General features: G+C 41.5%; 1 protein-coding gene across 2 annotated transcripts in view; it reads right to left on the bottom strand.

Moving 5' to 3' along the window:
• Positions 1-820: 820 nt before the first annotated feature.
• The window catches only part of SRP54 (signal recognition particle 54), a 32678-nt gene continuing 15818 nt past the window's right edge, over positions 821-17680 (bottom strand). The window contains exons 1-5 of one of the 2 annotated variants that reach the window (XM_054068480.1): positions 14849-14999; positions 10370-10546; positions 4145-4211; positions 1643-1740; positions 821-1041 (exon numbers count right to left, since the gene is read on the bottom strand). In XM_054068480.1, the coding sequence (XP_053924455.1) occupies positions 829-1041; positions 1643-1740; positions 4145-4211; positions 10370-10546; positions 14849-14917 (624 nt within the window). In that variant the 5' untranslated portion in view covers positions 14918-14999 and the 3' untranslated portion in view covers positions 821-828. Of the gene's footprint in view, positions 1042-1642; positions 1741-4144; positions 4212-10369; positions 10547-14848; positions 15000-17680 lie in introns of those variants that run through there. The other variant, XM_054068481.1, reaches the window with a different exon arrangement.

Here is a 17680-nt window from a genome sequence, read left to right as displayed (position 1 = left end):
GTGGGTGCCATATGGAGTGTCCAGTGCATTCAATATAATTTAGCTAGGCTCTAGTTTATTAGCCAGGACCATTCAGAGCATATAAAGGAGTATTCAAGCAGGTGAGTCTCTTAATTCTTGGACGTGGTGTGAGAACATCTTACGCTGATGCTAGTCCTGGACTTGGCTGCAGCAACGCATAGAGCAGCTGAGCACTATTAGCCTCCAGGAGTGCTGGTACTTGTTAGTAAGGTCTTATGGGTGTTTACATCCTCCTTTGAAGTAATTTTTTCTTTTTTAATAAAAAAAAAGTAGTTGGTGGACTAATCAACATTAAATCTAACACTTTCTCTTGTGTTAAATGGTAACAGAAATAAAACACATGCATACAATAGCGACAATAAATAGGAGAAATCAGATGCTATTAAAATGACTTGTGAGTTACAGGACATGGATTCCTATTAATCTATTCATAGAGAGCTGAGTTGCAAACAATGTGCAAATCAGAAGTAGGAAACAGCACTGCATCTGCAACCCATGGGGGTGAGACACAGGGCAATTCGAAGAAAAGACATTTTTTGCTTAACAGAGAAATTAGCTCACACATTCAATTTTAGACCAAATGTTTGTAGTGCAACTTTGTTTTTAACTGAAGTGCCAATCTGGCAGAATGCCTCAGCCTTTATTAGGCAGACAGACTGAACAGACATAGCCTAGCTCTCTCCTGATCAATAAGAATGCTATAAGTTGTATTTCACTGAATAAGCACAATCCTATTTTTCCTGCTTCTTATAGCCAGAGTGTGACACCTGACACTTCCTAATTCCTACGTCATACAGACCTTTACACTTAAGGAGGGACGGGAACTACATCTTGTTTCTCTTCCCCAACAGACTGGCCAACCTCCTCATTTTCAAAGTTTACATTCACAAATGAAGTGCATGCTGTCGCCTCGGGCTGGTCTGTTTGGACAGGAGCCTCAGCTTGTGCCTTGTTCTGCTGTTCTTGATGCCGTCTCTCTGCTTCTTCTGACATCTTGTTTTCCTGTTGCTCCTCTTCCTCCTAAAAATAGATCACCAGATTTGTAAGCTACTGTTTACCACCTAATTACATCCACTTTAAATCTTTCTATAAGAACATCCTATATATATATAAAGCAATATATATATATTGCTTTAAATATGTTTCCCATCTCTTCCAAATGATGATTATTAAGGTGTTTTTTTTGCACAAAGCGCTGGCTTCTTATCAGTCATTTCCAGTTATGGTTTAGAACAAATGATAACATCATGTTCAGTTTACCCTTGACACTTCATTGAATGAGTTTGAAAGTTGGAAAATATATTGCGAGCACCCGCCTCTGTGCATAGCCCCGTAACTGCTCCATCCAGCTTTCTCACACACCAGACTTGAAAATGCATTGTCCAAGTGAAACAAAAAGAGCTGTGGCCAGGATCCAGCCCATTCTGAGACTGAGGAGCTGGTGAGAAAAGGCTGACGGATAAGCAAGCACTAATCGCGCCTCAAATGAAAACCGAAGGTGAGCTGAAATAGGAATTCTAAAATTTCATTTTAATGCTGGAATACAAATTTCATTTCTTTAAATACCAGGGAAGGCAAGTTGGGAGAAAAAGAGTGCAAGAGCCCTATCTCACACACATACCTCTCTCTTCATTCTGTAGTACTCATCAATGGCATACTGGTATTTCGGTGTGCTTATCCCCAGAACAGATGCAATCTTTTCCCCAAGGAAATCACACACTAAAAAATAGAGGTTTATGTACAATTAGTACCTAGAAGAAAATTCCTCAGCACAGTTTTATTTTAAAAGGTATTATCTTTCCAGAATGGTTTTCTATAGTCCTACTTCACTCAAAAGACAAAAATCTGCTAGGCTACTTATACATGATTATTAGCTCAATTGATTATGCTAATGCTAATAATTGTTTTCTAAAATAAAGAATGAACAAAAGAAGAACATAGAAATCAACAAAAATCTAGATGGTGGTAGCATTTTTTTGAATTCTAGTTTTAGCTTTGGATCTAGGTTTGTTTTGCTAGGGGATCAGTTAAAGGATAAGCCTTTAACTGAACTTTAACTAAAGATTAAAGTTAGACAAGAATACATTGCTACCAACTGTATTGACACTTCAGTCTAATGGCACTATTAATCTAGAGTTATGTATTGATATCATAGAATGGTTTGAGTTGGAAAGGAGCTTAAAGACCATCTAATTCCAACCCCCCTGCCATGGGCAGGGATACCTCCCACTGGGTCAGGCTGCCCAAGGCCCATCCAACCTGGCCTGGAACACCTCCAGGGATGGGGCAGCCACAGCTTCCCTGGGCAATCTGGGCCGGTGCCTCATCACTCTGACAGTGAAGAAATTCTCCCTAATGTCTAGCCTAAACCTGCCTTTCTCCAGTTTATACCTATTCCCCCTCATCCTATCCCCACAAGCATTTATGAATAGCCCCTCTCCAGCTTTCCTGTAGCCCCTTCAGGTACTGGAAGGTCACTATAAGATCTTTACAGAGCCTTCTCTTCTCCAGGCTGAACAACTCCAACTCTCTCAGCCTGTCCTTGTATGGGAGGTGCTTCAGCCCTCTGATCATCCTTGTAGCCTCCTCTGGACCTGTTCCAACAGCTCCATATCCTTCTTACATTGAGGATTCCAGAACTGGACACAATACTCCAGATGAGGTCTCAGAAGAGAGGAACAGAGGGGCAGAATTCCCTCTCTCCCTGCTGGCCACGCTACTTTGGATGCAGCCCAGGACACAGTTGGCCTTTTGGGCCGAGAGCGTGCATTGCCGGCTCACATCGAGCTTCTCATCAATCAGCACCCCCAAGTCCTTCTCTGCAGGGCTGCTCTCAATGCATTGATATATCCATACTTAAAGTCATTAGAGTTTGTTTAACTATGTTCTGTGTTGCGTACTGATGTATTAATAAAATATTTAGGTTTCAGCTGTCTCAGTTTTCAAGCTACAGGCTACATGCAGTGCTACTCTGCTAAAAGTCAGTGCACAGTTTGTTGTGTAGAACAGGGGGGCTTCTGTCAATCTCTTTATCGTGACGATGGCTACAGCACTGGTTCTTGAGTAAAAGCAAGCAAGAAGTCAAATATATTGCACTTCAAATTGCAAATCTGCCCCAACGATACAAACCAGTTAGTCACCTTAAGGGAAAATAGGTTAGAAGTTAGCAATTGAATGGTTCAAAGAACATTCACTATAACTAATTCTCTAGATATTCTGGCATCCAGAACTCATGTGCAAAAGACCAGTTCAAATTACAAATGTAAGAGGCAAGACTGAAGTGAGAAGAAGTACTGATCTTCAAATTTGTAAGATTTCTCAAAAAAGTAAAGCAGTATCTACCTTTGTGTATGAAAAACAATTATGACAAGGAATAGAATTACACTGTATGTTAGAGAAAAAGTGTTTCTAAAAATAAAAATAGGCTCATTAATAGAATAATCTGACAATAGTTTTAAAAAATACCCAAAATAAGACAAGAATGACAGGCAGGATAACAGGAACTCCACAGTATTTTTCAAAAAAAACCCCAATAAAGACACTTTACGCCTCGGGAAAGACACAGACTAGGATAAGCATTTTTAAAACTTTGCAAAATTTTATGAGGTTGACAGATCAAATACACTTCTATGCAGTGAGTTTAAGACTTGTGACAATAGTCTTTCTTATTTCTGTTTATTTTGTAACCTCAAAAATCTGTTGTAAAGCACAGGACTAGACATGTTCTTGGAATAATTTCTAGTTGCCCTCTTCATAAGAACTGTCAGTTTAGTTACTCCATTTTTTTTCCAATAACATCATACAAAGTAATTCCATTCAAAACCTAACAGAAAGATGATAGAAGGCCTTGCCAACACCACCCTATCACCATATGGAGAAAAAGGGGGAAAAAGTGTTCACCAAAAGGGTATTTTTGCTTTGTTCTGCCATTCAAGAGTTGTTGATTGAAAGGAAAAAAAAAAAAAATAGTGCCTAAGGCAAGATTGATCTCCACAGATTAACACAGAAGTTCGTTCACACTGGTGAAAAAATGGCTGGAAGCTCACAAAGGTGATGTACAGTCTGTCAAAGTGACTTTCAATGTTCCATCACTGGTTTACCCAAGAATTAAATAAAGCAATACCTGATAAGGTTGATGTGGCGACTCGCAGCATGTGAAACCACAAGTAGGGTCCCCACGTGAGCGTTGTCTGTAAGAATAAGAGTAGTATGAATACGTATAGCTGTGGGTTCATGGCACATAGTAATACAGGCAAATGTTCAAACAGATTGAGTGGAAAGATCTGCAACATTTCCTGTTTGCCAGTTACCACAATATTTTCACTTTAATGTATGTCTAGACCAGATATATATGGAGCAAGGTATCACTGTAAGATATTAACATAACCAGAGTTAACGTCTGGAAACATTTGTTTCACTGTTTTTTAACTAGACTTGGGAAATGACAAGCATCCAACTTAAACCCAAAGTAGCTCCTATAACTAGAAAGACCTTTCCATAATGTTCTCAATTCCATCAGGCCAGGAAGAGAAGTGGGTTAACCAAGCAGTTCCTTATTATAACAATGAGAGAACTGCAAAACACTGTTTAAAACCAAACCTTCAAAGTGCTGCTTCCAAGTATTGACAACCAGATACAAATTATTATTTGGGATTACATATGAAAACCAAAATCAGGAATCAGGAGGGAGCGAGAGTTACTGCAGCTGTGTGAGAGCAATGGCAGACAAGGAGGTCCTGGAATTATGCGAACAATGAGGAACACAAAATTAATAAAACAGGGCTCACAGTGGAGTCACCTCAAGCATTTGCATGTAAGCAAAGAAGTCTCCATGAAGTGCTTGCACACTAAGGTATGTGGAGTGGGAAGTAAACACGAGGAATTAGTGATCCGTGCGCAGCTGCAGATCTTGGTAGGATCTTGTTGGGATCCCAGAGATGTGGTGGATAGCTCATGACTGGAATGCTACAGTGGAGGGATACAGACTCTTCAGGAAGTACAGACCAAGGAAGACAAGGAGAGGGAGCTGCCACTTACAGGACTATGGTGTATTCACCACCACAGAAGTTCTGCAGCCTCAGACAAACTGAGATACTTTCATATAGGAATTTGTGGCTAAAAAATGTTTCATAGTTACTATTTTCAGTGGCCTTATAGATATCTTTACAAGCAATATTATTGCAGATAATACAGCTATGGAGACTAGTTGGTACGGCCTCAGTACGCACGTACGCAAGCTCCTAGACTTCAGTGCTTTCCAGGCACAGCCTCTACAAATCAGTGCAGCAAGGAATCGTCTGTCAAGCCAGAAACTCAAGTTGGACAGGCTGAAAACAGCCAGATGCTATATATTTTTGGCAGTGAGTATGGAAAATGTCCTGCCAAGGTAAAAGTGTAAGCAAAACCAGCTGCTGTCCTGCTTGCACAAAAGCTCCTCCGGCTTGTTGATTACATGCTCGGTTGGCAGACAGGCTAACGACGATCATTTTGGAGTTTGTTCAGTTGAAGAAGTCAAGAAAAGTGCTGGAAAAGCTTGCTGCCACAGGTGCAAATAATGGCACTGATGAGGATCTGTACGATCCTCCATAATGGGGTGACAAGGTTAAAAAACATTCACACAGTGCACAGGACAAAGGAGGGCCCGCTGTGTGGCTGTAAGCAAGAAGCGACAAGAGGTCCCTGAGCATCTATAAGTGAAAAAAAACAAGCTGGACTTCAATGTGACAGAAGTAACTCTGAATATTCTAACACGTTCATAGTAACAAACGCAGGGGACATCTAAGGCTGGGCAGACACAGAGGTTCTAACTATTTCTGCTGCTCCCCCACCACAATTAAAAATTGGTTTATTGGGATGTTAGGAGCAATTCTAAGTTCAGCTCCATGGGAAACTGCTTTCTGACAAAGCCCAAGCGGTGCTTTGTCAACAATCAATGCAAGGACACATTAATACTGCATTTCTTGACTGAAAACAACGGACAGCAGCATGAAACACAGGACACTGGGTTATTATTAGGGGACAGCATTTTTCCTGCCACCAGTTCCTTTAGTATACATCTCTTTATGCACTTATCCTAACTTATTATGTTGTTTAAATTGGAAAACATCATGGTTATGACAACTACTTTTTAAATTACAATAAATCTTAACATACAATTTTAATCCAAACACTGCATTTTAAGTAGGAATTAACATAATGGTTACAGCCATTGATAAAACCAAGGCTCTGCTTCAACAACAGAACATGATTTTATTTCCTAGTGCTGCCGAAGGGAGCACATGTGTCTTCCTGAACTTCTGAGTGCACTGTGTTTCTAAACAATCCACACATATTTTTTTTTGCCAGATTTCAGTCCCTAATAGCACGAACTTTCCAAAGAACACTTTTTCTTTTTGCCAGAGAAAATGGCAAAATGAGCAAAAGAATAATTTGCTGACTAAAGAAAAAACAAAACTTGTATTTAAGAATGAATATATACCACCAATTTGATACTTTTCCATTGTTTACTGCACCAAGATGCATTTTAAGTGAGTTTAATTATTGACTGGTCATTGCTATAGAAGATCCACTATATAAAACTGTGGTACCTAACACAAGCCAGGAAAACAAGAGAAAAAATACACACATCATCCTCCACCAGAAAGCTTCTACCATATTACAAGTAGCTATGACTTGCTCAGTGACTATTTTTCTCCCTCATCCCCAAATTCTTAAAAGAAAATTGGAGTTTGACTGTCCTCAAAACAAGACATTTTGCTATTTGAAGTTAAGCTCCTTTTAACTGCAGGCTATCTAGATAATCTTCCTGTAAGAATGTGTTTCAATCTTCCTAAGCACTGAAGGTTAATAAAATTAAATCTCTTCTTCTTCGTTGCAGAGGTGTTCTCAGGATGAATTCTAAGGCTATCACCAACAGCTACATTGGTTGCAATTGCTCTGCAGACTTACACTACACTGTCTGCCTACTCCTGTAATAAGGTGAATGCAACAAAGAGTTTATATCAAGTGGCTCTCCAGGGATAAACAGAAATATTATCTTCTAGAACAGGTTAGAGAAATTTAATTACTACAAAAGAAAGTTTTGCTAGACAGAAGGAAAAAGAGATTTATGTATAAAGTGTAAGCATCTAAATTTTAGGGCAGAATAGAAGACTGTTAAAGCATTTATGCTACTGAAGCATTTAAATTTGAATTTGAGAAGACTCAGATAATACTGATACTCAGGTAATATTGTTATCTAAAAACTCCAGAGAAAAATTTATTAAGCATATCCTGTGTCCTGGATTCAACTCATTCTTAGAAAAAACCCCAAACCGAAATACAACATAATCAACATGACAGTCCAAGAATGTTAGCAAACTAAGTGCTGATCTATAGAATTATCAGAAATGTTGTTTCACAGCAAAATTTCAGACTCAGTTCTTTCTGAGAATTTGTTTTATGAGTGGCAGCAGTCAATCACACCGAGTGCTGTGGTTATCTTACTACCATATTATGTTTGTATTACTTTACTTAGTAAGGAAGACAGTGCCATTATCTGCTCAGCTCTAAAATACAATTAAACCAAGAAGACATTAAACTGAAGACATTTCTTTATAACACAGAAAATATTTGTTTCCCTTAAACTCATTCAGAAGCTCCCAGGACATCAGTACCAGCTGAGCTTTGGAATTTCTTGATACAAAATTTCTATTCAAAATATTAAATGTGCTTTTTCTAAAAATACATTGGACCAGAAACAGCTATTACTCGCAACATACTTTTTGTATTCCTATTGAGATAACAAGTTTTAGACATGCTGGTCTCAGCAAACTATTTAATTGCTTTTATAGAAATCCGACAATAAAAACATTTTTAAGGCAGCTGTTGGCTAAAAGATCAAAGCTCAGCTTGGGCTAACATTTCTTCGATTGACTGGCTCAGCTGGGATACACGAAGAACGCGGCAGACAAGGTAAACTTTACTTAACGGCAACCCTTGGCCTAATCAAGTTTATTCTGTCAAAGTAAAAAGCAATGCATATTAAGGCATACTGTGTTCCAATATTCTGGTTTGGGGTGGGGGTCCTTTCATTAAAAAGTATAATAAAAATTAAGGATTTCATAGATTATAAGAGGAGAATAAATCAATCTTAACTGTGCCATACAATATACTTTTTGGCATTCAGAAAAAAATCCCTACTGGGGAAGCAGAAGAATATTCACACAGCATTCCTTGCTGTTGTAACCATTTGAGGGCTCTCTGGTTAAGTGTCCATTTGTACAGCAGCGTGCACGTCTCTGGCCTCACTACATGTACATCAAGGCTTGTGAGCTTTCCATCACCACACTACAGCAGAACTCTTCTACTAAGAGGACATGGCACAAAAAATTATAGAGATCAGGCCCCCTCTGCCAGTTATAGTTGGGAAAAAAATCTCTTATGCATCCTGGATACTTGACATGATCTGCATAGTGGGAAACAGATGTGACTGTGAAGATACCTGAATATTACCATAATATTCAGTAAGATTCACAGTCCTTGCGTTTCTTCGAGTAAATCCTTAGGGAGGGAAAAAAATAACCATCCCAACACTCAGCAAGGAAGCTTGACATCTACTCATTGTTTATGGGTATAATACATTTATTTTCAATCTATAAGCTTTGAATGTATACTATACTGACAATATCATGATAACATTAGCTGTAAGGCTAATGTTACTTTTCACTGTATACAAGAACTGCCTAGCAAGAAAGAGATAGTGCTACATCAATTCATCCAAGATAAAAAGCAACAGCTTCACCTGTGGATCACCAGGAACCCAAATCCCAGCTGAACTCCCACTGCAGCTTCATCCTCAAACCACTTTTTTTTTTTTTTTCCAGTTAAATTCATTTTGGAGAGGGGAAAAAGAGCACTGACTGACAGTCCTTCCCAAAGCAAACCCCTTATGGTTCACCACTTCTTCAGAGGCAAATGAGCAGAAAGTCAAACTCTTCACTGCAATCCCTTCAAGAAAGCCAAGCTCTCTCAGGAGCCTAATATTGTACAGCAAACAGAGAGGTTTATCCATAACACTTCTTAATAATGGATTCCAAAACAACAGTGCAGAAGTAATTTCAACAGTAATGCCAAGTAGAGAAGAGAGCACCAATTTCCATAAGCCAAGACTCTTATCTGAAGTGTGGAAACCAGCAGCTCTACAGCAGCTTCTGTCCCCAGTGTGCAACCAGGCAGGACAAGCTGCTGCACAAAACAACGACTCCCGGCTTCTTGACCACACTCCAGCACATTGGGAAGGACTCAGCCAATTTCGAAATCTCCAATTCTAGCTCAGTACGGGCAACAAAGCCCAGAGAGGGCCAGGAAGGGCATCCCACAAGCAGGCAGGGAACAGGACTGCAAACCAAATTTATTGGGTTAAGAATTGTTGTAGAAGGGTAGACAAAAGAGGTGGGACATCACTTCATGGGAGTATCATACAAGAAACATGAGACTACAGATGTGGAGAGATAAAGAAATGGATGCAGGTCTTTTCTGGAATTGACTACCAGGGTGGGGAGCTGCTGCCACCTGTGCTGGCATGCAGGGCTACGAGCTCTCCAAACACACTATCACTGCAAAACAGGTGGTCAGGCACGCCAATAGTATAAAACAGATTATATATTTAATTTTACCTCTAAGTATAGATCCAGAATCATCAACAGAAAGAAAAACATATTTTAGCAACTACAGCACGTGCTATGGGAGACAGCTTTAATTGTCAAAGCTCCACTTAAATTTGGGCCAATAAACAGAAGCCCTACTCACAGGTTGAGCAATATCTTAAGGGCTTTCCACACAGATGAACTTTACTTACATGGAATAGGCATGTCCTTTAAAATCTGTTTTTCATATATCATTAATTACACCAGTTGTCCTTTATTTCTGCAAGACATCTGTTTCCTTCCCTTCTATACTGCTTTAATTATATCAAATTGCTTGTGTAGTAACACTAAATTACAGGTTCAACTCTCCACTGTCACCAAACATACGGGAACAAATGCCTTCCCTGCACATTTTTTTAAACAACGGTAAGAATAAAGGAGATATCAAACAAACATTATGAGAGGGTAAAATGATGGAGAGGACAGACTAGAACCGTGAGGAAATTAAACCCATTTCTAACTAACAGGGCTATTTTAGTGGAGGAGGACTTCAAGACAAAACTCCTCAGGAATGCTTCTCACAGATTTCCAAGTTCCTAGAGCAAATCACATTAAGGGAATCTTTAATGCTAAATCAAACTGGTGACACAAAAATTAAAGTATAATGTGTGGGTGAGTATCCAATAAACCAGAAGTAACAATTTATCAAGTAAAATACCTACAGGATCTACAGGCGGCAAGAGGTCTTTTTTCTCTTGTTCATCTTCCTCTTCATCTGTGCTGTATTCTTCCATTGTTTCTCCACTTGCAAAATGAATAACCCTCCTTGGAATTTTCTTCTTCTTTCCTATGACACCCAGCTCCACATTCTCAAATCCTCTCTCTCCATTTGCAAGTTGCTACAAAGAAGAAAAAACATCATTATCTCAGGTACACGCTTCTGGAATTGGAAAAGTTCCCCCATAGAAAACTCCATGAGGTATTTAAAATATTTTAGATTGACTGGCTTATACAGTGGACATTTGTAATACATTTGGCTGAATGTAACAGTAAAAACCTGAAACATTTTTTGCAGATAGGTAAAAACTGATCTCTTCCATTAAAAATAACAAAAAGTAAGTGCCTTCACTTCGGCACGGACAGGTGGTATTAAAACCATCTATTCTGAAAAAGCACTGTGTTAGGTAGGAATTTCTTAGCAGCACAATTTTCTTTAAATAACATGATGAGCACGTAAGTGTTAATATGTGAAAGTATTGTCGGTTTCAGAATATCCAGTGAAATTAATCAAGTAATTCATGGGCTGTAGCCACCTCTAGCACAGAGAGAAGTGAATGAAGGATAACTAGGCAGCCACGCTCATGCTTTAAAACGATACATTGCGGAATCTGCCTCTGTGGGCTTTCGTTGGCAATCAAGATTAGTTCAAGAGACGGTGCTAAAAGAATAACACTTAGGTTTGTGGCTGAGGACATTTTATAATAAGTACAATGTCTGTTTTTGTTCTTCCAGCTGCTGAATACTACAATGAAGCCTTTGGGTCACAAGCATTAAAAAAATATGCTTCTAGTTCAAAGGCCAATCAATAATTCTTCCAGCTAGTAATTCCTGTGGCCAGAGAATTTTAGTGAGGTTTTGTATCATATCTATCAAAACAGAGCTGTCCCCTTAGCAGAGATTTCAGATATCATTGCATCAAATGCATAAAACTGTTTTGAAAACACTTCTGTCACACAGAGAAGGACACAGAAGTTAAGAAATGCCAGCCTCGTGTTTTTAGTGTACCACAAAGGTTTTTAAAAATGCATGAGCTCGTGTAACTTAAAACGGTATCATAAAGAATTAGATATGTGCACGTGTACACAGAATTCGGGTTGCATAAAATGGGCACGTTCCAATTTTTGACTTGTTGTCCATGCAACCTTAACTGTCCCTATAGAGACAATTCAAAATTACTTCTGAAAATACCTATTTTATCACATAGTTGTAAGATATCCCATAATCACTGCAAGCACAGTATCACCATTCTCATCTCTTATGCCAGATTACATAAATTAGCTTCACAATGCACAGAGGCTCAGTTTGCTGGGAAAGCCAGCGGGCACAGTAGAGAGGGGCAGGAGGGGGCTGTGGGGAGCAGTTCTGTTTCCTTCATTCCAGGCACAGATTTTTCTCATGCCCACAGAGAAGAGAGAGGGAAGGTAAGGATCACGTGCCGAGCTCTACAATATGGACAGGCAGCACACACATTCATCATCTGTCCCAGCCCTCACACCACTGCTTCTCAAAACTGCAAGTCATTTCAGCTTCCCCTAGCATTTCTTTAGCTACCGTGTCACGTTTTGGGCATCATCATGGAGGAGCAGAGCAGAATGAAGCGGCAAGTTTTCAATAGTTTAATTCAGCTGAAACACCATTACATTTTCCTGCAGAATTACATTTTCACATAGAAAGACAAAACTGATTATCCAGGGCCCAGCACACTCTCTCTGCTGTGTTTCAGCCTTGGGAACAGAGCAGGAGCAACAGTAAAGCTACAAAAATACAAATGCTGAAGACAGTGAAGCAACCTAAGAATTAGGGAGAGCTCTTTGCTGCCATTTACTGCAGGCACCACTCGCAGCAACTCAGTGCTGTATTTTTTGGAGCAAAGAGCACCACAGAATCGGCCTTTTATGAACATTTCACACTCCTTTATTGGCATCATACAATGATGCCATTTTTCATGTTTAGTCACAGTGCTGAAGAGCACCATTTCTTGCAATACAACATCACAAGTATTACTGTGATTAGTAGTAGCAAGCAGCACGAGCCTCTCCTTAAAGCTCCTCTAAAGGCACAGCCTCTTCATCTGATTTTGACTCATTTAACTCAAATGCTTCTAATATTTTAAGTCAGAAAAAACTGTAGTTAATACTTGAAGTTTAAAAAGCAGGCTTTAATTCCCTTGCACACCCATCGCACATTCCTTTTACACTACCTACAGCAAGCAGCTCTGATAAGCTGGTACTGGGACACATTTTCAGGCAAACGCAGTAGTTCAAGTCAGTAAGGATTCATCAAGGAATGATGAACTTGATTCCCTTAGAAATGAGGTTCAGAGTCCTAAATTATTAGATAAAATAATACACATCAGCTCTTACTTTGGTTATTAGCTAGTCAACAAACCTGGCTGCAGGTTTCAGTTGTCACTGTAGCACCTGTCCTCTTAATTTTTACATGCACATCACCAATAAAAGCCAACTCTCCCAGCTGCAAGCAGAAAGTTCATTATCACTAAATTTTATTTATTTTTCCAAAACCATGGTAATGTACTTCTATTCTAGAATTGTCAGCTAGACTCACTTTGTAGCTCAAATGTTACTGTATTTCTTATTGGAAGCTTTACACTTTTGAGCTTCCTTTATAGTTGTTTCAATGATCGCTCTTCTAGTTCATGGCCTTGGTCAGATTGCCATTTCATTTTCTTCCACAGGCTCAAGCCTCTCCAATGTGTTACACGGGTCTTGAAAGATAGCATTTGTCTCGACCTCACATGATAGAAGTATTTACTTTGGCTTCTACTCTGGGAACTATCAGATGTGACAGCCGTTCACCCCTGTGCTTTCTGCCACACTAGTGGAACTCTGAAGGCACTCTGTCAACACTGTAACTTCCTTTTTCTTTCAGATGCCCTGCTGGGATTTGTGCTGGCTTTATGGCACCCACACAAATGTGACCTGCCGGGAAGTCAGCATCTGAAACGGCCGCTCCCTGTTTGCCCTCTTTACACCCATTCTCTTAGCTCACCCTTTAGCCAGAAACACAGAGAGAGCGGGACATGTTTTCACAGTGTTAGTGCAATATGCAGCACAATGGCATTTCAGTCCACATCCAAAATAAACTATGATTAAGGATGAGGTGTGCCAGGACAGCTGTAGGTAAGGTAGAGCTCACACAACTACTATTAGGTGATGCAACAACATAAAGCGTCATCAAGAAGAGGAAGAAGAAAAGCAAACAGTAACAGGGAAAGCAGAATTTTTACTTGGGCGTCTTTTACTCCGTCAGACTCAGGTACCATTATTAGAGCTAAGGACCCTAAATGCCAAAGTCTGCGATACCCACTCTCCCTCAGAACAGACCAGTAATTCAGTTTGCGCAGATCTTTGACTTGGTAGCACTCGTTACAAGAAGGCTGATCATAGTGAGACTATTTCTACCCACGCCGTCTTGCCTGCCTTACTGATTTCATTTGTGTTACTTTTTTTGGCTGTTTTTTTGGGGGGGGAGGAGGCTCCTTGGGCTTTGGCTTTTTTTTTCATATCACTTGACTTCCACCCTTGTGCTTCTACTCTAATTACACAGCACACGCCTTCTTGGAAGAGCAGACAACCAAATTGCAGCCAGAGCGCCTGTCAGGAGTGACACCCTGGGACAGTGCCACGACCAGCAAGGGTGTGAGGACAGCCTCACTGACATCTCCCTGGAGCCATGCAACAACACAGAATCATGGAATAGTTTGTGTTGGAAGGGACCTTTAAGATCATCCAGTTCCAACCCCTCTGCCATGGGGGTGGATCCCACTGGCTCAGGCTGCCCAAGGCCCATCCAACCTGGCCTGGAACACCTCCAGGGATGGGGCAGCCACAGCTTCCCTGGGCAACCTGGGCCAGTGCCTCACCGCTCTCATCGTGAAGAAATTCTTCCTTATGTCCAGTCTAAATCTGCCCCTCTCCCGTTTACACCCACTCCCCCTCGTCCTGTCCCCACAACCCTTTGTCAACAGTCCCTCTCCAGCTTTCCTGTAGCCCCTTCAGGTACTGGAAGGTCACTATAAGACCTCCTCGGAGCCTTCTTTTCTCCAGGATGAACAACCCCAATTCTCTCAGCCTGTCCTCACAGGGAAGGTGCTCCAGCTCTCTGATCATCTTTGTAGCCCTCCTCTGGACCTGTTCCAACGGCTCCATATCCTTCTTATGTTGACGATTCCAGAACTGGACACAATACTCCAGATGAGGTCTCACAAGAGAGGAACAGAGGGGCAGAATCCCCTCCCTCCCTGCTGGCCACGCTGCTTTGGATGCAGCCCAGGACGCGGTTGGCCTTCTGTGCAGCGAGCGCACAGCGCCGGCTCCTGTGGAGCTCCTCACCCCCCGCACCCCGAGCCCTTCTCCGCAGGCCGCTCCCCGCACGGAGCCGCGGATGGCCCCGCCGCTCACCTGCTCGGTGTCCATGGCGCGGGCGGCGGGCGCGCAGTACAGGGAGATGGCGGGCAGCCCCTGCTCCATCGCGCCGGGGGAGGGCGGCAGCGCCGCGGCCCGGGGAGGCGACCCGCCCGCAGAGCCCGCCCGCAGAGCCCGCCCGGCAACCCCGCCCGCCGGGGCGGCGCCTGCGGGGGCCCAGAGCGGCGGGGAGGCGCGCCCTGCCCGCACCGGGGGAAGCGCCTGTTCCCGGCTGGAAAACGGGTGCGCGGGGAAGCGGGAGCGGCCGAGCAAGGAGGAATTTGGGCCTTTTTGCAAGGTTAGAGCCGATGGCTGGAGGGTCCGCTGATTTACCGGATAGGAAGAGTCACCCTTCGCTCCTGTATCACAGAGTCATAGGACAGTTTGGGTTGGATGGGACCTTAAAGATGGTCCAGTTCCAACCCCCCTGCCATGGGCAGGGACATCCCACTGGCTCAGGCTGCCCAAGGCCCATCCAACCTGGCCTGGAACACCTCCAGGGATGGGGCAGCCACAGCTTCCCTGGGCAACCTGGGCCAGTGTCTCACCACCCTCATCATGAAGAAATTTTTCCTTATATATCATTAAAAACAGCTTCCAAAGAATTAGGCTGCAGTATAGAAGGGCTCTTAGGCCCTTTCTTAGTCCTATTATCAAGAGCCAACGATTAATTAAAGTCCCAGGTAAAGCACAGCCATCCCAGCTTTACAACTATACTAGCAGACAGTACCCCTCATGAAAGGGTTGTACTATTGAATGTATAATTACAGAAACACATGAATGAAACAATCACAGGAGGGTTAGAACTGGATGATCTTTAAGGTCCTTTCTAACCCAAACTATTCCATCATTCTATTCTATTATTCAACTATTTTAGATAGTAGGGGACTGAACATCCTGCTTTAAAACAAGGAGAAATTACTTAAAACCGCAAAGCAAAACTAGTAAGGGCACATCACTGCCTCTTACCCTTAGTAGAGCCTACATTCTGTTTAGTATGGACTGGTTGAAATATGGCAGCAGCTCTTAAAGAACAGCATTAAATCATCATCGAGTCAGCTTGCTCTCCTTTGCCCCTACTGTGATTATAGCAGCTGTGCAGCAATACTGAGGTTAATCTTTCACCTCCTAGAGCAATTAGTTTTTGCAACTTAGACAAGTTTAATAGATTTAACAAGTATCAAAAGTCCAGAGTAAAGGTAAAGTCTATTAACCAATAAACCCATGCCTTTCCATGGACAGTTGTGCTAACAGTTAATTGTCCAGCTCCTATCACATAGCTATCTATTGACCATCATAGGCTTCCTCTTAGTAGGCTGGTCACAGAGGCTCAAGAATAGCAGCCACGAACAACAAGCATCCTTTGCCTTAGCTGCAATAAGAGAATATTTGTTTGAACTGCCACGTTCTCCCTCTTTCTTGAAGGAGTAAAATAATTCCATCAAAGCTGTTGTTCTCACCCTCCCAGTAGGATTTTTCCTTATAAAGGCAGCAACTGATAAAGCATGCACTAGCAATACATGACTATTCTACAGCTGGTGAAGGTCTTCCCAATTTTACAGAACCACCACCATCTTCCAAAAAGCAAACATGCACCAGATACCCATTAGTGTTGTTGGATATCAAAGCTATCGTCATCCTGCAACCACAGAAGAGGGTAACTGCAGGATGTCACCAGTTTTGAAATAAGGGTGCGCTTCTACAACAGAAATAAAGGGTTGAGCTTATTTTGTCCATTGGCTCCTTCTAGTGGCCTTCACCGGGTGCTACAATCACCTAAACCCTTTCTTACCTACTTCGGGTTCTGAACAGAAACTTCATTTATCTGTGACAACAGCTAAACAGAAGACAAACTTGTCTGAACGGCAGCAACAGATTTTAGTAAGAAATATGCAGAAAGGTAGACCTCATTCTAAGTATTTCCACTGAGTGATGGTTTTTTTCCTCCATCGTTTCAGGCTTCTTGTATGCCAGAGAAAAAAAACTTTTCTGCAGATGTGCTGTGGGGGAGGAGGACAAGCAGCCTGATGCAACAAAGTGGTGGTGGGAGAGTTGTTAATCATGGTGCTCTCTCGCAGTTCTACACAGCCTCTCCTAGCCTGATGCAATTAAGTCTCCAATTCAGAATACCAACATGAGATAACATACACACAATAGCTCCTGCAGTAACTTTATAAATTATGATCTGCGGGATCCAAAAACACAACAAAAATATCACCCACACTCTCCAGCTTTATAGAACGATTCTACGAGACAACTTTATAGGCACTCCTGTACAGTCAAACTCTCCTTTTAAGAGCCTCCACCATAAAACTTTTTTTGTAAACTTGAGTTCTTAGCCAATTATTCCAAGCAGGCTCCAAAGTCTTCTACCTGGCATTTTAAACTACTGCTATTTGTTTATTCCAGCTTACACCTTAGAAATAACACATTTTTAAGGAAATGCTTTCTGAACTTGCCCTTGCCTCTGTCAGCACACAACCAATGACAGCTCTCTCCCTGTCTGGCAGCAGTGGAAGCAGTTTGGGAATTGTGAATTAAAGATTGAACTGCATATAATGAACTGTATATATTGAATTAAAAATTTCTAAGAAAGAGTTAATAGTCGGTAACTTGACAGTCTGACTGAGCCTATCCAGAAGCATAGTGCTTCACTGTTCATCCTCAATGTTCCTATTCATGTTTGATTTCCACCAAAAGCATTCAACTTAACTATACACTCTCCACTACTGACTGCATTCCAAACCAAGATTTGCTGCTCTTTGCTGCATGGTTTTGTATACGGCATTGGTTTGGACCGCTCAAGAACTGAAAATACTGTAAAAAAAA

This window comes from Cuculus canorus, chromosome 5 (assembly GCF_017976375.1).
Source record: "Cuculus canorus isolate bCucCan1 chromosome 5, bCucCan1.pri, whole genome shotgun sequence".
Lineage (NCBI taxonomy): Eukaryota > Metazoa > Chordata > Aves > Cuculiformes > Cuculidae > Cuculus > Cuculus canorus.
Note: the sequence above shows the minus strand (reverse complement) of the source record. Positions and strands in the feature narration are given on the sequence as shown.